At 39.7% G+C, this 21580-nt stretch overlaps 1 protein-coding gene across 2 annotated transcripts in view; it reads right to left on the bottom strand.

The window, feature by feature from the left end:
* The window catches only part of Grin3a (glutamate ionotropic receptor NMDA type subunit 3A), a 182290-nt gene that overhangs the window by 39154 nt on the left and 121556 nt on the right, over window positions 1-21580 (bottom strand). For both annotated transcript variants that reach the window (XM_021160783.3, XM_021160784.3), the window contains exons 5-6: window positions 20995-21110; window positions 9213-9364 (exon numbers count right to left, since the gene is read on the bottom strand). In XM_021160783.3, the coding sequence (XP_021016442.1) occupies window positions 9213-9364; window positions 20995-21110 (268 nt within the window). The remainder of the gene's footprint in view (window positions 1-9212; window positions 9365-20994; window positions 21111-21580) is intronic.

The raw sequence follows: 21580 nt of genomic DNA, 5'->3' as shown, positions 1-21580 counted from the left end.
TTAAATAATAAAAGAAAACAAGTAGATGAAATTAAAATAGAAACCCCGAGAAGTTCAGCAACTTAACTTTTGTAATGTTCTATTATCTACGTGTTTCCCCCAAACCCAGGGTAGAACTCCTTTCTCTACAACGTTGAGCCTCTTGCTTGCTCACTTCTGTTTCCTTTAGTCCCCATTAGCAACCTTTGCATTCAGTTAGATCCCCTTGTAGCAACAAGATGAACATCAGCCTGAAGCTTGGAATAGGTGAAGTATATTTCCTAAGCACTTAGGGCTGCCTCTTCACAGTGATAGTAGAACCAGGATGATCTTCAGTGAACTTGGCTTGTACTTCTCTCTCCTTGCTGACTAAGGATGGTTAGATTTCTTAGCCTGCAACTGGACCTGTCTGAAAGTCTGCCCTGCTGATGTTCAGATGGCCATGTACGATTGCTTCACTGGCCTCGTCCCTTTCATTTCTGCCACAGAGGGGCATGCTAGGTGACCTTCTCTCTTCCAGATTCATTTACACCCTTTTTCCCCCCATCCTGATTTGTGTCCTGGGAATTGACTTCCAGGGACCACATAGATGGATTCCTTGCCCTAAGACAGAGGTAGAAGATCTGAGAGTTGGGAGGCGAGGCAGGGAGACAGAGAAAAAGGTGTTTGTTCCCCAGCTCTCTGATGATGAGGCTAGAGGGATGGGTGAGCCCCCAAATAAATGACCATCTCCTCCTTCTTTGTGGTACTGGGTGTTTGACCCTAGGGACTTGGGCATTTTGGTAAGGTCCTTATCAAATTTATATCAAATGCTTCCAAGTAAATGGCCAATTTCCTAGAAAGTCCCATCTTCTTACTTGCTAGGTTCTGAGAATGGCTCCCCCCACCCCATTTTCTCCCTACAGCCGGCAGTGGTAATGGTGACCTCTCTTTATCTAATCTTGGAATTGTGCTGACTTCTTTAAACGATGTGGTCTCAAACAATTTTCTTAAAACTCCTCTCTGTCTCTGAGGATGCTTTCTGCTCTCTGCCAAGACCACTATTTGCTCTTCCTTTCAGCCTCTTATAGTTAAAAGGTGCAATTATTCAAAACATTATTTAGAGGAGACTTGCAAAGATATGTCTCATCATCCATCTTAATAATGCCTTGGTGAATTTGGGGAGCTTGTTAAACTGTAATCTGCTGCCTTCCTTCCCTGGTTTGTAAAAAGAAGTTTCACAGAACTGTTTCCCTGGAGTTCTTAAATTCACTCAGGGACTTAAAATACTGTATTGTTTTCTGCTGATTCAAAGGAAGATGGGGGGAGTTTATATCCTGCCATATGTTCTCCTCAGTAGAACTGATGGGCAATGAGTCCACTGTGACAGCACAGTTGGGCTGTGAGGACTGTTGGGACACATCAGAGGTCAATTTAAAATTGTTCTCTGAAAGTTGTCAGAGTCTGACCTGGAGAGCCAGACTTGTAGCATCCTGGGTGACTCTAGGGAGGAGATAAAATCTTGGATTTTTTTTTTTCCAAAATGACTTTACCTTCCAGAGAAATTATAGATCAACAGTTCTGGGTTTCTGAAGAGACAAGAGGTGAATAGATCAAGGTTCCTACTTGAGGCCAAATGTGAATATTCAACTGCCAGAAATGGAGGACCAAAGGATCTTTCACAATTTCATACCAGGTGACCACATAAATCATTGTCCAAATGCAGACATCTTTCAGATGGAAAGAATGTATCTAATTACTTTGAGGAAGAGACATTGACTGAAACTGAACTTGGAACAATAGAGTGTGAGGTCAGAAATAAACCGAAGAAAGTTTCCCTTCAAGGACAAAAGCACTTTTAGAAAAGTGCAGTCAAGAGCATATCTACTCAGTGATGTTGTCCTGTGCCCCTGTCCTAGGATGCTGTGGGGAGAAGGCCCATGTTGAGTAAGCTGTTCTTACATTGTAACTCATTAGAACTGCAGGAGAGTTGAAGCTGAGATGATGTGGATGAAGTGACTTCCCTAGGATCCTTTTTCTCTGCACAAACACACTGTTGCAGTGCAGGGCATTCAGCACAAAGAGTAGGTACTAGAAGTGCTAATAGCAAATTTTCTTCTACCAATTTTTCCCCCCTGGGCGAACATTGCAAAACAGGACAAAAAGAGCAAAACCAAGAGGCTGAGAACAGTGTGTAGGTAAAGAGAACAAAGGGAAACCCAGCAAGCAGAGGGCGGAGGGTGCTTTACAGAGGAGATCCAGTGTAGCCGAAGAGCAGAGGACTGCTTGTGTTTGGTAACATAGTATCTGTTGGTTGTGCAAGGGTGCTCCTTACGGATCTATTAGGAATGAGAATATGCTAGTCTGTGCCCAACGGTGGAGTGCATTACTATTTAAATGTACACAGTGAATATCTTATAGAAATGTTTGTAATTGCATAGACAAAGATATTTCATAGTGTAGAGCATCCATTAGAGCAGTGGTTCTCAATCTTCCCAATGCTGCGAACTTTAATGCAGTTCCTCATGTGGTAGTGACCCTAAACCATAAAATTATTTTTGTTCCTACTTCATAACTAATTTTGAAATTGTAATGTAGGAATCTGTGTTTTCCTATGGCCTTAGGTGGCCCCTGTGAAATTCCACACAAAGGGGTTACCACCCACAAGACAAGAACCCCTGCTTTAGGAGGAATGATAATGCTATGCATATTCATAATATTCTTAGACCCTAGTGTTGCCTTCTTTCTCTAAATACAGATGTTGCCAGAATTATCTTTATTTCTGTGGCTGAAGTCCCAGTTAAGAGCATATCTTTCCCCTATTCTTTTTGACTTCCTTCTCCCTTCCAAATTTAGTCAACCTGGGAAGTGAGCCCACATTGTCTTAACAAACACAACTTGATCTGAGAATAGTTTCTACTCCAACACTTCCAGCTGACTACACCAAAGATTTCTAAAGACCATTTCCCCAATCTGGCTTGCTAACACTCTTGATTAAAGGCTGTTGAGATGGCTCAGTAGGTAAAAAGTGCTGCTCTTACTATTGATAACCTGTGTTAAATGACTGGAACCCATATGGTAGAATGAGAGAACAAACCCTAGCAAGTCATTTTTTGACCTACGTACATACATCCTGCTGTAGGACCGTGAAAGGTAGTCTTGTGCTCAGTTGAACTAAGGCTTGAAACCCCCAGTGACCCTCAAGGGACAGTAGGCATTTCACCTGTTCCCAGGCACCAGGCTCCTGGCATGAGGCCTCACACCTCCATAGATTTGTGGTCATCAGTCCCATAAGGGCAATGCCCCAAGTCCCTTCACATGTCGAGGACAAGACCTGTGGTCATGTAGGCTCAAGACAGATCTCCATTTTAATGAGGTACCTAAAAGGATGGAGGACTTAACCAATAAGCTTTCCTTCTCAGACACTCCTCCCTGCAAAAGGTATTTAACCTCAGGCACGCCCTGAGGAGTGGGGTATAGTTTTACTTTTCCACTCTCCGCCATGACAGTAAATGTCTTAAAACCATGGACTGCCTCTTTTCATTGGGATCCGCTGAGGGGAGCCATGAAGGCCTTCGCCTATAGAGCTGTTGTCTAATCTCCTGTAGAAGGCCTCTCTGCGCTCCTAGCCATGGATACCATCAAGCCAAGCCAAGCCTAAATCTGCCGCCTACAAGCCAAGAACTCTTCCTGCGGGACCAGCCAGAGCTCTTCCCTTTGGTCTGGGCTAGATCCATCGTTCAGACCCCTACTCCATTCTCAGCTCTTCCATGGCATCCAGTGGCTTCTGAGAACCAGACGGTCCCAGGCGACAGTGCGGGGTAATCTTGGTCGAACTCCCGTGTCCTGCCTCCCAGGCGGCCAAGCCTTGTGGCAGAGCAGACATAGTACCCCATTACCCTACACCCTGCCATACATGGTGAGTGTGCATCTATGCAAACACACACACACACACACACACACACACACACACATACACACAACCTAAAGTAAAGAAACAATTACAGAAAAAAAACTCCAAAATATTTTTGTCAAAGAAGTATTGGTGTATTTTGCATGTATTTTATGAATACCTTATTATTTCTGTTTAGTTTTTGAAGTCTATCTTTGTATATACTATTACTTTGATTTCGTTTAAAAATGTTGATAAGTCTATATAGATCTGGAACACTTATGGTAAAAACTCATAATTTTTATTATTAAATATGGCTATATCTTAGTATTTTATTTTTAGATTTATTTATTTTATCCATATGGGCATTTGCTGCATGTGTGTCTGTGCACCACATGCATGTATGGTGCCTTAGGAGGTAAGAAGAGAGCATCAGATTCCCTGGAATTAGAGTTGGATGGTTGTAAGACACTGTGTAGGTGCTGGGAACTGAGCCCAGGTCCTCGGGAAGAACAGCAAGTGCTCTTAACCACTGAGCGATCTCTCCAGCATCTGCTCAATATTTTAGAGGCTTGAATTGACTGCATTTTTTTTACCATAATCTATGAAGCATACATTACTTTCAGTCAGTTTACAGAAGAAGAGGAGGCCCAGAGTGGTCAAGAACTCTGCCCTGTATTTCACAGCTGGCAGAACTAGAATTCATATCTAGGATGCGTCTAAAGATGAAACTCTCAACTACTTATGCTATGCAGAATACTAGACATTCATACTGCAAGAGGACATTGACAGAAGTTGGAGTCACTGTAGCAGGGCCTTTACAGAAAAAGAAATCTTGATGATGATGATGACAATGACGATGAATGAGAACATTTTGTAGTATAAATGGCGGAGCTGGGTGAGATGAGAGAAGTAACTTTTCAGACTCTCCAGGGTATGTGTAGAGGAGTCTGTTGGTTGTCTGTTCTACAATCATTTAGCTGCCTCCACTGTCTCAAGGCAATGCCTTGTTCAGGTCTTCACCCTTCTCTATGTGCCTATGTGCTGTAAGGTAAGTTGTGTCATTACTGGTCCCAGAGTTCTGATTGGCCTAATCCATTATGCTGTTCACATGATCTCACCAATGATTGGTTTAGATACAGGCACATAGGGTTTTCATCAACAGAGCATGAAGAAATTGCAGCTTTCTCCAAATGTTTTCCTGTGACTAATAGGATGTTCCCTCTGATTAGAGAAAGAAGAACAGGATTTCTGTTATTTACCACTTACTGTACCAGGTTTCTTGCTAGATGCTTCCACAAATGATCTTTTATTCTCAGGAAAAAAAATGACCCATTTTGTCAAACCCTTTCTCAGGTGGAGAAACGCCGATTCAGAAGCAGTTAACTAGCTCTACTTGACATATTCAGCATCCAAACTCAGCAATACATAGTTTCAGATACATCATTTGACTCAGTCTTTGAAACTGTGTTCAAGTGTGGCTAGGCTGTGAGTCTGCAGAGCCACATGTATCACGAGGCTTGGTTTGTCTGATGATCCTCTGAAATGGCAGTCGCTTGAATGTGAGCGTGTGACCAGAATGTGACATTTATTTGGTGATGCTGGCTGGAGAATATGGCTGAGAGGTTCCTCTTGGTAACACCTTACTGTCAAATTGGAATGATTTGGAGATTTTGATTTAAGTCAGCGACAGACACCAGAAACAAAGAACTTCAAGTGATTGTTATTTCACTCAACTCAAGCGACTGACTTGCTTTCTTTCTTGGCTGCATTAGCTGACTGGTATAAACCCAGGATTATTTCCTTTAGGAAAAGCTACATTAATACTCACCAATAGGGTTAAAATGCCATCAGCAATCCAGAGGAGAGATAGGTTTACATGTAGAAAACACTGTTAACGCTGGTATTTTGAAAAGAAGACTTATTTAAAAAATTTAAAGTCAGATTTCCCTGTTCTGATTATAAGGCTTCCTAATGCTGCCACCTCTTGTATCTCCTTCCCCTAGGCAAAGTCTTACTGTGTGTCTCAAACTGGTCTTGAGCTTGTAATCCTCCTGCCTCAATGTCCCCAGCTCAGTGACTACAGCTATATACCCTCATGTCTGGCTTCAGCCATCTTCGTTCATTTCTCATCATAGCTCCAAGGAAGAGCCTAAGTGAACTTAATCATTGAGAGATTGCCTGTTTTATCTTATCCTCTAGTTGGAGTTATTCTTTTCAAATTGTTTTGTCCACTTTATCGGTCATTTACCTAACATTGTACCTACCACTGACCTCTTCTTTGTCTCATTTCATTTACCACCTGCCTGTATTAGTGCTTCAGGAATGCTGTAAAGATGAACACTAGTTGGATGACTTAAAGCCACAGGAATGTATCCTCTTATAGCTTAGGAATCATTCTAAGAATAAAAATAAAAATAAAAATAAACATAAACATAAACATAAAATAAACATAAAAAAGAAACAAACAAAAAACCCTGAAATGCTGGTGCCATTGGGATTGCCTCTGAGAAACAAGTAAATCAACCAATCAATCAATCAATCAATCAAACAGAAGAGTCAATAAGAGAATAAACTCACAGCTAGTATCTCTCATTTCAAATCCCAACAGAGACGGACCAATATAAATCAACCTTTTGGCTTGTGTCTATATACCCCAACCTCTACCCCTTCTAGCAGGTAGACCTCTTTCTCTGTGAACCTGCACACTTGGCCTCCTTATAATGACAACAGTCATTGGGTTTAGAGCCCAGTGTGGCCTCATCTTAATTACTCCTTCGAAGACTCCTTTTGCAAATATGGTCAACGCCTTAGGTTCTGAGTAAACATGAATTTGTGTTACACTGTTCAATGCAGTGCACTGTGAGTATCAGCCCTGCTTTAGTCTCTGAACTTTGCTCATGCTTAGTCTCTAGATTCTTGAAAAAAATTTTTTTTCTATAAGGTACTTTCTAATCATGGTTTCTCCTTCCCTAACTCTTCCATGATCCTCCCAACCTCCCCACCCACCCAACTCCATGCATTTTCTCTCCCTCTCTTTAGAAAACAAATAGGTAAAAAATCACCATCACCATCGCCACTACCACTGATGGCAACAACAACAACAACAACAACAACAACAGCAACACAGAGGAAGCACACACTCATACATCCTAACAACATAAAATGGCAAACCATTATATACAAGCAGAAGAACTGTCAGATAAAAATGCCCAAACAAAGCAATATGAGACAAAGTCTACAAAACCATCACTGAGTTCCTTCAATGTTTCCCATCCACTTCTAGCCTTGGGACCCACCCTTAAGTATGGTTTATATACCCAGGGAGACTCAATTAGGGGGAAAGAATTTTTTCTTTGCAAGCTGTAGTCAATCGGAGATAGCTTCTTGGTCAGGGATGGGGACTTGTGTCCATACCCCTCTCAGCATTGGGACCCCATCTGGCTTGAACCGGTGCAGGCCGTGCACACACTGCCACAGTCTCTGTGAGTTTCTATTGACCATGTTTCTTTTCAGGTACATTGTCTAGTTTTTCTGATTTATCTACTTGACTTCTCGAGTGTCTATTTGGAGGCACTGGAAATTTAAGACAGGGTTTTCTTTTTTTTTTTTCCCTAGAGTTCTTATAGTTTAATATACATTAAGAAGAGATGCATTAAAAATACTCTGATTAAAATTATGTTTAAGGCAGTAATGTTTATGTTATTACCGAGTGCTATTAAATAATATGAGATATATGAGATCATAAAAGGAGGCTGATTTATATTGGTCAGCTTCTGTTGGGATTCGAAAAGAGATACTAGCTGTGAGTTTGTTCTCCTGTTGACTCTTCTGTTTATTTATTTATTTTTGTAGCATTGGGATCAAATCAAAGGCCTTGGACATGCTAGGCACGTACTGTACCACTGAACTACATCTGCAGTTCCTTTGCTGGGAGTTTGTAATATGAAGGCATTAGCTGAGCAAATGCCAGTGGAGAAGAGCATTTGAGAGGGAAGAGACAATTGCAAGTTTAGGGAATCCAAGGCAGGGAAGCCATGGATTTATCTTCATTCTAAGAGAAACATGGCACAGCTGGGATGAACCAGAAAGTGGCCCAAGAGGGGACTGAGAAGTGATCAAGGCCAGGTATCACAGGGCATGTTGCCCATTTCAGATTTTGTCCCAGAGAACATGGCTGACAAACAGAAGAATGAGTGGAAGGCAACTAAAGGTAGGCAGGTGCAAAACAGACCTCTTAGCAGACGTCTGTAATGAGCCAGGTAAGGGATGACAGCTTGGACAGAGTGGGGACACTGGAGTTGACAATAGACGCTATATCTGAGGCCTAATTTGTAGAAGATACGGCTTGTTGGTGAATGGAAAAGGTGGACAAGAGAGGCGTGAGCACCTGTGGCAGTCTGAATGTATAGGTAGGTGCACAGAAGTACCACCGCCAAGACTGCAAAGCCCAGGAGGAAAAGCAAGCAAAGAGGGAGCACTGCAGCTTAGACTTCTGACAAGTGAAATTTGAGATGCCTGCAGGATATTCAAGAGGAGATGTCAAACAGGCAGGCAGAGCTGCATCCTGTTGGGAATTCTTGCCAAATAGAGGCTATTTGAGCAATTATTGGCTTTAGATGTGTTTTCTTCTTCCTTTTTAATGTCAGGATGGCCTTGTACTTGTTTATTTGGCTCTTTCCCTTTAGAGTATTTGGGCTATGGCACTGGTTACACTTTTCAGTCTCCTATTTTAATCATCCAAATTGTGCTGTATTTTGCAAACTCCTTTTTAAATACACCATAACGATGCAATATTTCAACCGGAAGAAAATTTTGACTATCTGTGTGCCTTAGCCCAGGCACATAGTAACTCTGGCTGAACAATAAAAGCAGTGCTATTGTTTTCTGCTCTGAAAAGTTATTGTGCTTTAATCTCAAGGTGTGGATAGATTTAAAACTGACAGTGTTTTGAGTTAGACTTCAAGGCATGTTGTGAAATTCACAGCAGAACCATCAATTCATGGTTAAAGCAAACACTATTTAGGTTAGTCCCAGAAATTCTTGCTATAATTTGTAAACATTTCTTCCATACTTAACAGATTTTTCAGGATAGTTTATAGAACAGAAGTGGAAATTTAGATTTTTTTAATCCATCAGAATAAAATCACATTTAAATATAAAACTTGTATCACTGACCAGTACTATAGGAATGGACACTTTTCAATCAAATCCAAATGTCATGGAGTATCTCAGAACATTGTTGATCAGAAGGTAAAACTGAAGGTGTGTCCTTGTGGTTTCCAAGGAGGAGCTATACAAAGCACCAGCATCATCAGCATCAGCATCTTTCCTTAGCATCATCAGCATCATCTCTCCTTACCTCAGTGACAGCAAAGCTTCTCTTTCCGCAGGGAACCACCTTGTACCACTTGTCATGAAGCACATCCATAAACCCATGAGACTTGTACTGACTGATGAGCTCAGATATGTTAGAGGTCAACGGAGAGTTGGGAGGGAGACCAATGCCATAGCCTAGAAGAAAATGCAACCGCATATGAGTTCTTCATGCTGGTCTGAGAGGTGCCACCATCCTTGTATGATATTGCCTCTGGATATGATAGCAAGGGCATGGTGAGTCTGTATTACATTTCCCCAAAAGGGCTCCAGAATGCCCTTGAGCCAGCCAGATCTTTGAGAAGATGCAACGAGTCTGCCCTTATTTTCTGTTTTTTTTTTTTTTTTTTAAGAAGTAGTCTCTGAAAGTTTGGAGCTAAGGCGAAAGGATGAACTATCCAGAGACTATGCCACCTGGGGATCCACCCCATAATTTGGAGCCACCAAACCCAGACACTATTGCATATGCCAAAAAGATTTCGCTGAAGGCACCCTGTTATAGCTGTCTCGTATGAGGCTATGCCAGTGCCTGGCAAATACAGAAGTGGATGCTCATAGTCATCTATAAGATGGAACACAGGGTCCTGAATGGAGAAGCTAGAGAAAGCACCCAAGGAGCTGAAGGGATCTGCAACCCTATAGGTGGAACAACAATATGAACTAACCAGTACCCCCAGAGCTCATGTCTCTAGCTGCATATGTAGCAGAAGATGGCCTCCGCGGCCATCATTGGGGAGAGAGGCTCCTAGGTCTTGCAAACTTTATATGCCCCAGTACAGGGGAATGCCAGGGCCAAGAAGTGGGAGTGGGTAGGTAGGGGAGCAGGGCGGGGGGAGGGTATAGGGAACTTTCGGGATAGCATTTGAAATGTATATAAAGAAAATATCTAAAAAAAAAAAAAAAAAAAAAAAAAAAAAAGAAGCAGTCTCTGAGGTCTCCCTCCCCCCCCCCCCCCCCCGGGTCTGGGATTCCCTAGCCATCTTTCCCAGTAAAACTGCATGTGATGCAGTCAACTTGTCAACTTGATTGGACTGAGCAGTGCCTAGGAGATTAGGAAAGTATACCATTGGGTGTGTTTGTGAAGGTACTTCTAGAGAGGGTTAGTTGATGGAGAAGTTATATACTTTGGCTCATTGTGTCAGAGTTTTCATTCCATATACACGGGGGAAGAAATAGAAAAAGTTTATTTGACAACCAGGAGACAGATGGGCATACAAGAATATATAGGATTAATATAAATAGCCCCCATATATACACCTCAAAAATAGTCATATTATGAATTCATAAAGGGATTTTCCATTGATTAGGTCAGAACCCTTAGGACCCAATCACTTCTCCAGAGCCCATAACTTGCAACCAAACCCCCAACATAAGAACTGATAGCGAACATTATAAATTCAAATACCACATGGGCATATAATACACCATGAGAAATAAAAGAGCCACAAGGACTTAATAATAACTAACTTTAACTGTCAAAGAAGTGGTAATGTCAAATGTTGGAGAAGATATGGAAAATAAGAATGCATATTGATGTAATTACTTTGGAAAACAATTTGGTGATATTTTGCATAGTTGAACACTTATATTAAAATCCAAGAACACTCCCAAACAGTTTCTCCACAAATACATCAAGAAATATGATAACTAAGGCTGTTCATAACCACAAAACTTGGAAAGAACTCAAATGATGTTTGACAAAACCTTGAATACATAAACTGTGGAATAGATACATGATTAGGATATTACATAACGAAGACATATGTGTTAGAAATAGAGTGATATATGTACAACTCTTAGCAATATGCTATTGGGGGGAAGAGTCATTCCTCCAAACTTACAGAATAAATTTATTTTGTACATGTAAACACACTCATAGTAAAACAATGCATGTTTTAAGAATAAATATGGGGGGGGGGATGAAACTACATTTAGAAAAAAAAATCAAGGATATGATAACTTTGAGATCCAAGATGGCAGTTATGGAAGGTGTGAGGAGGGAGGAGAAGGGTTAGAGAAAGAGAACAAACATGGGCATAATTGTCAGCGTTTTTATTAATCACTTTAGACTGTGTGTTCTTACACTGTACAGCTTCCTGGCTTTTGAGACTGTTAACACACTGCTAATCTCTTTGAGGAGTCATGTGAAAGAGACTAATTAACTACATCTTGTTCTTAGTTATTAGATCTCACAGTCAAAACAAACAAACAAAAAAGAAAGAAAGAAAGAAAGAAAGAAAGAAAGAAAGAAAGAAAGAAAGAAAGATTTCTCTATTTGCCCTCAAGATGATTGAGGGAGATAAATGAAAAAAAAAATGCAGCTAGTTCCTTCTTCACAAATAAAGACTAAAAGGCTGTCAAAGATTCAAAGATACTTAATGAGACAAATACTTGTTCCAATTATTTCACTTTACAACTCAATTCCAAAGGTATTAGTTTTTATTCTTTTTCTTAGGGCAAATCCACAAAACCCTTTTCAAAATACAAAGCTCATGACGTGGAGTAGAAAATATGCTGCACCAAACAGGTTTTGGGTTTTAAAGAGTTGTGTGTTTGTTTTTATGATCATTTTGTTTGCTTCTTAAGAAAGCCGGGTGTGGTGGCGCACGCCTTTAATCCCAGCACTCGGGAGGCAGAGGCAGGTGGATTTCTGAGTTCGAGGCCAGCCTGGTCTACAGAGTGAGTTCCAGGATCAGCCAGGGCTACACAGAGAAACCCTGTCTCGAAAAACCAAAAAAAAAAAAAAAAAAAAAAAAAAAGAAAGCATCATCAAGAAAAAGCTGACAATGTCAAAAGCATAATTTGGACTTTCTGTTCCATCATGAGGGCCCACTTTGTGACTGGTAGTTTTGATTTGAAAGGTGAGACTAATAATAGAATTTTAATGAGTTTCTGATGTTTTCATTAAGTAGCCCTTGTTTTGGTAGCAACTATGCTTTATTTCCCCTTTAAATAGATGTATTTTTGTTTAAATTTATGTGTGTGTCTGTGTGTATTATGAATGCCTGCATGTGTGTAAGTGCACCATGTCTATGCCTGGTACTCAAGGAAGCCAGAAGAAGGCATCAGATCTTCTGGATTTGTACTTACCAGTGGTTGTCAACCATCTGATGTGGGTAGGAACTAAACACAGGTTCTCTGAAAGAGCAGCAGGTGCTCATGTGTAAGTTTTCTAAGGAAGTTTTTGTTTTCTAATAATTCAGTTTTCAAATCACGTTTTCAGTATTTATTACCAGGATGGATGTAATACAAGGCCCACATATAATAATGTTCATTAATCTATTGATTCTTATCCACTCATCCATCTATCTGTTCATTCATCAAATGTTTAATTGAGTAAACAAGTACTATGTAAAGTGGTCCAGGCATGTGAGTGGGAAACATAGTAAACAGTTAACTGCACGAAGCTAATTTCATTGCAATCTAAACAGACATTGGGAGGGAGAAGAAAAGGGGCGTTAGGAACATAGGTGGGGTGGATTTGGAACTGTGTGATGGAAATAGGTTGACACATAAAGATAATTATCTGGGGTTAACTTTGCTGAATATTAACACATTTTTTTTTCCTCATGGAAGAAATGGCTTTCAACAACAACTTGTAACATTTATCAAGGACTTTCTATATTGCTCTCAAGCACTGATCCTTAATAGTAGCATATTTCACCCCACAATGTAAATTATGCATGAGAAATAAATTGTGACTGTCTGTGACACCAGAGTTCAGGAAAATCACTCTGGGATTCTAATAATAATAAAGCTTAGGGTATTCCAAGTTCCTCTGTGTGCCTCATGTATTCCCCACATATGGGTAGATGACAGAGTATATAGTACCTAAAGAGACTTGAATCTTGAGTGATTAAACTGCCAAGATCACAGATAGCAAAACCAATGTTTGAAAGTAGGTCTGCTTGATTCTAAAAAGCAATATTCATTCCACTATATCCAATGTAAGTCAAGGGACTAATAGGCCTAATATTTGTAAGCACGTCGATGCTATCCTCCCCAAATCAGTAATTAGTTTATTAGGAAACTAGTCATGGAGTTGTAGTGGCTCAACAGTTAAGGGTACTTAATGCTCTTCCAGAGGACCTGAGTTTGTTTCTCAGCACTCACATTGGCAGGTTCACAATAGGATATAATTTTAGCTTGAGGACATCCAATGCCCCCGCCTCTAGTCTCTGTGTGGATCCCTCTATATACAACCAACACGCACAAAGACATACATACATAAACAAGTGAAAAAACCCAATCTTCAAAAGTAAGTTTTCATTAGTCAAAACCATTGTTCATGGTTAGATTTTTGTTTACCAACTTAACAATAAGTACTGTAGAGAATGTAGGAGTAGGCCTACTACACACCAGAAAAGCAACTAGGAAAGGCCCCCACTAAAAGTACACTTCTCATGACGATCCCCTGGAAGCTAATAACTTTAGCCCACACCAGTATAACACACAGCGGGATAGTTTCCACTTATTTGGAAAACAATGACTTTGCACACATTTATCTGCTCATAAATCCCGCCAATGTGCATAGTGTTGTGGGGTGTCTGTGTTAGTTTAGATGCCAGCCTATCTGTGGGAGGCTCAGATGATACTCAGTGGCTGTGCAGCATGGTGGGAAGCTACATGACTTTTCTTGGGAAAATGATAGGTGAGGAACACATTCAATACAGGTAACACAGAGCAACCAAAACACAGTGAGGAGAGCACAGCACATTTGCTGGAGTTTAGAGGAAAGAGAAATTGCTCCTGAATGAAACAACACAGAAACATCTTAGATGGAGTTCTGATAGGGCCATTTTTGTTTTGTTTTAAGTAGAGGAGACCAAAATTCATAAAAAAGTTTGAAAAACATGAAATTACAACTTATGATTAAGCCTACATATTCTGAAAATATAATTTTGGCACTGTAACAAAAGCAGAAAGAGTCATCAAATGAAGGCTATGTTGAAGCTACAAAGACATTTATAAAAAAATGGCTGTCCAGGATATAATGAATATTAAATCATTCTACTCCATCATGCCTAGATTAATTTGCAATGAAAGCTAAAAATAAATTGACATCCTTTTAAATTTTTATGTTAATACATATACTGGACATTGCTGTCTCAATGATTTCTAGCATTAATAATAATTATTAACTAATTAAGACAAGGAAAGAATAAAAAAACATTATGTGTCTGTGAGAGGGGAATATACTGCAGTCATAAAAGTCTATCTTATTCAGAAACATAAGATGGTAAATCTTGAAGGTTTCACTTCTATTCTTTTGTTTTATTAGTTGCTTTTCAAAGTTGATCGTGTTCATTGTCAAAGAGCTCATTTTTAAGTTGCTGACTCGACTTAGCCAGAGTTGCCTATATTATCATTAGAACTGCGACTTTGCGGTACTGACAGACCAGACTGTTTTGTGGTTGATGAATGAGGCAAGATGGAATCCTTCAACCCTAAAGATGAAAGCACCAGGCACCCTGGAAATTGGATACAGCTTAATAGCCCAAGAGAACAATTTCCCAAATAGAATCCTGATCTTTTCTCCATGGATAAGTCAGCTTAACTCAGCTAGGAGTAGTGGAAATATACATTGATTAGCAAATGTATAGTTAGAAAGTTCATAGCTGAAAAGCGTCTCCCCAGAATGTGGATGGAAATAGATATTTTGAAAAGAAGAACTCAAAAATAGTGTTTTTTTTTTTTAAATAAAAAGCTCCAGGAACAAAGAGTCATTCTATTTTGTGTCTGTCCTGGAATATCCTGTTTATTTACTCTGAGATAAGTGTTCAGAGCATATTGTCATTGTCCCAATTTGAAAAATGGGGATCCCTTACAAAGCACATCAAGTTGGAAAGAAAAGTGTCTTGGAGGAGTTGAGATTCATGAAGGATATCTTGGGAAGATTTTTGTCATGTATGGTTTTCAACTTGATATCCTCAATATTATTAACTTGTGGAGGCAATCTTGTGTACTGGGTGTGTTTCTGCATACATTGCATGCACTATTTTACTTAACTTTGATAGCAACTTTATGCTAGGTGTTCATTTCATATTCTCATTATGCAGATGAGGAGCTGGAAGAACAGATTAAGATGTTTGCCAGTGAGTGACAGCAATTCTATTTTCATCCAAGGGCCGGGCTCCAGAGTTAGTGCTCTAAGCACTGCATTAAATAATTATTGGAAAGCCAGTAAAAGAACAGCTCAGAAAGAGTCAAAGGCTTCTGCTGAAAGGTCACGGATCATTATTGTGCAGTTACATTACTCTTTTTCTCTGCTTGACCTTTATTGTCTGCTAACTCCAATGCATAAATTTGGGGCATGTGTTCATTTATCTTAACACGTTCCTTTTTATTCTCAAGAACATAATATGTCTTTGTGCTTCTGATGCATGGTTTTTAATTTGACCAGACACTTTCTGTATACCCCTTGAACTGACAATATATTCCTAAAAATCATATTGTCATTTATTCTTTGGATATTTTATATATTATACAATATATCTTGATAACATACCCCCACTTCCTCTTTCCAAGATCCTTGGGTTTACACAACACATCACATCTTTCTCCCAACTTCACAAACATCTCACTTTTCTTTTCTTAATAATTCAGAGTCTGTGGGAGAGGGGGCTGTCTCAGACTCTGTTGCCTGCTTTTGGATCCCCTTCTCCTACCTGTACTGCCTTGTCTGGCCTCAGTGGGAGAATATGTGCTTAGTCCTGCTGCGACTTGATGTTCCAGGGCAGGTTGTTACCCATGGATGGGCTTCCCTGTTTCTGTGGAGAATAGGAGGGTGTAATGGGAGAGGAACATTTGAGGGTGGGATTTAGAGGCGAGGAGGGAGGGGGCTGTGATTGGGATGTAAAGTGAAAAAAAAATCATTGAAAGAACTTCAAGCGCAAGGAAGTAAAGGTTCCCTTTCTCTCATAGGCCTTACTTTTATTTTAAAAATGAAACAAGAGCGGAAAGCTGAGACTGGGTGGAATATTTAGTAATGATCTTGGCTTGTTTGGGCTACTGTAACAAATTTCAAGGACAGGTTAGCTTATAAGGAACAAAAGACACTTATTTCTCATAGTCTTTATTCTTGGAAGTTCAAGAATGGGCAGATTCATTGTCTTATGAAGATCTCTTTTCTCGTTCATAGATGGCTTCTAGCTGTGACTTCATATTGTGAGAAGAATTCAAGAGCTTCCATGGGCCCATGATAGGGGTACTAATGCTATCTCTTTTGAATCCCCGTGATGATCTAATCACTATCGAGTCAACTCCCTACTACCATTTCAGTAAAGATTAGGTGTTGTATGAATTTTGGGTGGGTGCAACCTCTAGATTTGAGAGTCTAGAAGAGAGCAGTGGTCAGATTATTCAGTGTGTGCTCAGTATCATGTTGATCCAGTATATATTCAGCATGACGGAATCAGTAGACTCTATTTTTCTTTCTAAGAAATTATTTATACATAGGAAGGTATGCGATTTGAGTTAGTGAATTAATAAGTGAACCAGCTACTTATCTGAATTTAAACTGAAAGGTTACATAATTAGAAATACATCATTTATTATACAGTTAGTACATGTTAGCATTGTTCCAGATTCCATGGTTAGGCACCTGTAATCTTATGTGCCAAATGGGTAATGTGCCAAAAATTGCTTTGATGAATTTTTTATATGAATGTAGTCTAGTCTGATAATAAGTTTTTTTAAATTCAAAAACTATATTTTATCAAAGGTTTTTAATGAAAAAATGAAGGGAATGTATGGAAATTCTTGAGATGAACATTGAAAAAAAATCTGCTTTCAAAAGCCAGGCATGGTGCTGCCTACACTCCCAACACTGAAGGCATAAAGGAGGATGAGCAAGAATTCAAAACCACCTCCTATCTACGTATGTGGCCTGAGGTCAGCCTGCCCTATGTGAGACTCAAATATCAAAACAGAAACAAAAACAAAAAACAAAACACAGTGCAAAACAAAAAAACCCCAAACCCAACAACAACAACAAAACCCAACCAACTCCTCAAACAAATAAACAACCTACAAACAAACAAACAAACAAACAAACCAAATCAAGAACAAGAAGTCAGCATTAAAAATCACCAGGTCTGTTTTTCTTTCTTGCAATGCTTGGGATCCAACTTGAGGCTCTATGCATGGTACAAAGGCAATTGCCATCGAACTATACTCACAGCTCATTGACTTTCTTTAATCGCCTTTCCCCTGCTTTGTGTATAACTTATAAATAGTACCTCTTTGTAGTGTTTAAAAGTCTTGTGCTAGAGTTTGAATCTAAACTGTTCCTGGAGAGCTCTTGTGTTGAGGGTTTGGCCCTCAAAGCAGCCTTGATTTGAGGTAGGGCACTTGGGAGTTGCCTGGAGCATGAAGGCTCTGCCTTAATGAGTGGTTAGACTGTGTTCTTGTTTTGAAGAAGTAGGCGATTGTTTCTGTTCTTTTTTTAAAAATTTTTATTTTATTTTAATTAGGTATTTTCTTCATTTACATTTCCAATGATATCCCAAAGTCCCCCATACCATCCCCCCTACTCCTCTACCCACCCACTCCCACTTCTTGGCCCTGGTGTTCCCCTGTACTGAGGCATATAAAGTTTGCAAGACCAATGGGCCTCTCTTTCCCATGATGGCCGACTAGGCCATCTTCTGATACATATGCAGCTAGAGACACAAGCTCCAGGGGGTACTGGTTAGTTCATATTGTTGTTCCACCTATAGGGTTGCAGACCCCTTTAGCTCCTTGGGTACTTTCTCTAGCTCCTCAATTGGGGGTCCTGTGATCGATCCAATAGCTGCCTATGAGCATCCACTTCTGTGTTTGCTAGGCCCTGGCATAGCCTCACAAGAGACAGCTATATCAGGGTCCTTTCAGCAAAATCTTGCTAGTGTGTGTAATGGTGTCAGCGTTTGGAGGCTGATTATGGGATGGATCCCTGGGTATGGCAGTCTCTAGATGGTCCATCCTTTTTTCTCAAGGGTCCACTTTGTACCTGTTCTGCTCTTTCCTTTTTTGATTTCTACATCATGGTTACCATGAAGTGAGCAGGCTTGTTCTTCCATGTTCTCTTTGCAATATGTTCTGCCTTGGCTCAGGCCCAGGAGCAACAAGCCAAGCAACCCTGGACTGAACTCTTGGAACTGTGGACCCCAAAATCACTTCAAGTAGTCAGTCACCATGATGGAGAGCTGACTGACAATATTTTGTGTTTAGAATGTGAACTTGTTTTGGGGATCAACATTTATTACATCTTCTCACTTGCATTCTGTTTTTGTTACGTTTCCTGTATGACACAATGCCAGACAAGAAAGGAATTTAGGGAACCAAAGGTTGATATTGGCTCACAGTTTAAGGGTACAGTCCAACATGGTGGGCAGTCATGGGGGGCAGGAACTTAAAGAAGTCTAGGACTCCAGACCAGGAGATGGTGTTGCTTACATTTAGGGTGGGTCCTTCCTTCAGTGATCCCAATCTAGGTACCCCTCACAGTATGCCCAGTAGCTTATCTTCCAGGGGGATTCTAGGTCCTGTCAAGTGGATAGATAGTCAGTACTGACCATCATCCATTCCATTCATTCAGAGGGGTGACCCACAGTGATGATAAAGCTCTCTCTACTCAAGTCTTTGATTTCTTCTTCTTTGAGTGTGTCATTTTGTGTTTATCCTCTTTGAGAACAAAGAAGTATCTAGAATGATAGGAACTACAAGACACTTAGTCTCAGGAGCACAGATGGAAGTGTAGACAGGAAGTCGGTGGGGAGTTAATTGTGTGACATCTGGCACTGATGTCCAGCAGAGGCAAACAAGCCATCTTACCACGACTTTTTGACAAAATGGGGCTGCTCCCTGGAGACATAGGCGGAAGATAGGGCCCCTCATTCTTATTTCCTCCACAAATGATTTGATGTTAGCAACTACTAATGGGAGAAGGAACCTCATTTACTCCACACATCGAACACATAAATAAAATGTAACATCTCTCTGTATCCCCAGATGCTGCATAAAATGGAATTTTCCTTTGTTATATTAAAACAGCCTACTGAGCTTTCTAATGCCCCCACATCCCCACACAGAAAGATTATATATACATACATACATACACACAGGTTTGTGTGTGTGTGTGTATATATATATATATATATATATATATATATATATTCTCTATCTATCTATCTATCTATCTATCATCTATCTATCTATCTATCTATCTATCTATCTATCTATCTATCTATCTATCTATCTATCGATCTATCGATCTATCTATCTAATTGTATTCTAATCTTAACAGAATATGCTACTACCAACTATCTCTTATCCTGACATCCTGAGTTCCATCACTGTTATCTTGCTTGTAGAGGAAACTTGTAGCTCCTATGAAAGTCTCAAAAAAAATGACAGCAGATGCTTAATCCCTAATCATCAAGAAGCATGAAGACTGAAGGAAAAAAAATCCCCTGGTATATTTACAGAGACCAACTACAGTTGTGAGATTTAAACCAGAATAGTCTTATATTCTAGCTAACATAGGAGCATATACAACACAGAACATGTATAGATTTCTGAAAGCAAAACTTGAGAACTCCATGAGATTGTTTTAAACCAAAATGTTTTGTGTCAAATGTATATGGCTGTCTTGAGTGCCAGCATGTGCTGTCAGGAAGAGGAAGCTGAAGTTGGGAGGTATGGAATTTGCTGGTTCAATCTTTGTAGTCCACATGTTAGCTGTAGTTCAGGATGAGAGAAAGTACTGTCAAAACAATGCATCTTTGGTCCTGAAGTTTGATTGATGAGTTGATCTAGTCAGAAGCAAAGCTTGTTGCCAGCAGGAAGAAAAGAAATCCTGGATCTCAAATAACATTTGTTTTTAAGGCCCCAAAGGGTACCAAATCTCAGAATTTGGTGTTTTTCATTTATTTCCAGATTGGAAGATAATATTCTTTGTAAAATACTTGGTTTGAATTTTAATTTCAATATCATCATCTAATTATATGGTTATAAATATATAAGTTCTTGGCTTTTTTGTGTATAACTGAGTAGACTAGATTTCATCAACATTGGGACTCTTCTCACAGCATTGCATTACCATGGCAAGTATAGATTTCTAGGAATAGGACTTTGCCACCTCCATAGGATTGCTTTAAGACCAAACTCACAGGAAAATCTGAATAGGTCTCATCAGAAATTTAAAAGAGAAAGCTATCTCCTGACACCCATGAAATTCATCATAAAGCTGACAATATAAGTCCACACATGGTTGACTTTGTCTGGTGTATTCATGTGACATATAGAGTCTTATCATATTTATAGTTTTTTATTTTTAATTAACTAGACTCATTATGGTGTTTGACTCTTCAAAAACACCCATTAAATAGAGGCTGGGACAGATCAATGATACAGCAGTTGCCTAGTAACTACAAAGCCTAAGGTTTGAAACGTTCCATAAACAAAACAAAACAAAACAAAACCAGACAAAACACAAATACAAATTCACATTAAATAGTATTGGAATCCTTACGACCATCACTCCCTGATACTGGAACATCACCATTTAGGAAACTATTATTTTTTTGCCCTAACAATTTCACAAATAAAATTTTGTTGAGTTGGTGAAAAATAAATCTCTGGTGTCAACAAAGTTAGTAGCTGAATGCTTATGAGTTGAAAATGAAAACAAGAGAAGATGAATCACTCTCTGCCTCTGGCACCTGTAACTTGCTAGCTTAGCAAACAGTGCATCTGGGCAAAAGTGAATTAAGAATGATAGATACCTTCGATGGCAAATGGCTTTCCTACGGTCAGAAGCTTGCAGTCAGCATCTATTGATACTTCATAATCCAGAAGGGCTTTGTCCATGATGAAGGCGTCTAGTTTCTCTGGATCATTCCTATATTTAAAATCAAGGGAAGAAAAGAGAAAGTGGTCAAACTGGTCCATTACTAGTCAGGAAGCTGTCGCCTGACAGTTGGCTTTGTTTAGGGGACAGAAACTTGGATACCAAGGCCAGCACAAACTTGGCAGCTGCTGACATGCCTTGGCATCTTGCTGACTTGGAGAGTAGTTACCAGGGAAGTAGGCATTCATTTTAGACTGCACAAGTTCATTCCTGTGGGTTTATCTACCAACCTCATTCCTAACAGCAAAATCCAACATCAAAGCCAGATGTAACTCTTCACAGAATAGGAAGGTGCACTGATTTCTATTATATTATCAAAGTAACTTGTGTTTAGCGCTGCATTCAGTATCTTACACACATTTAATTATTCATAAGGACTGTGAAACAAATAATGATGGAAATAAGGCTTAGAGAGCTGAAGTATTTTGATTTAGGCTACACACCTGGTTAAGTGTTGGAGA

This window comes from Mus caroli, unplaced genomic scaffold, assembly GCF_978045245.1.
Source record: "Mus caroli unplaced genomic scaffold, Mus_caroli_1 scaffold_6, whole genome shotgun sequence".
NCBI classification, from domain to species: domain Eukaryota; kingdom Metazoa; phylum Chordata; class Mammalia; order Rodentia; family Muridae; genus Mus; species Mus caroli.
The sequence above is the reverse complement of the archived record's forward strand: the minus strand, read 5'-3'. Positions and strand labels throughout refer to the sequence as shown.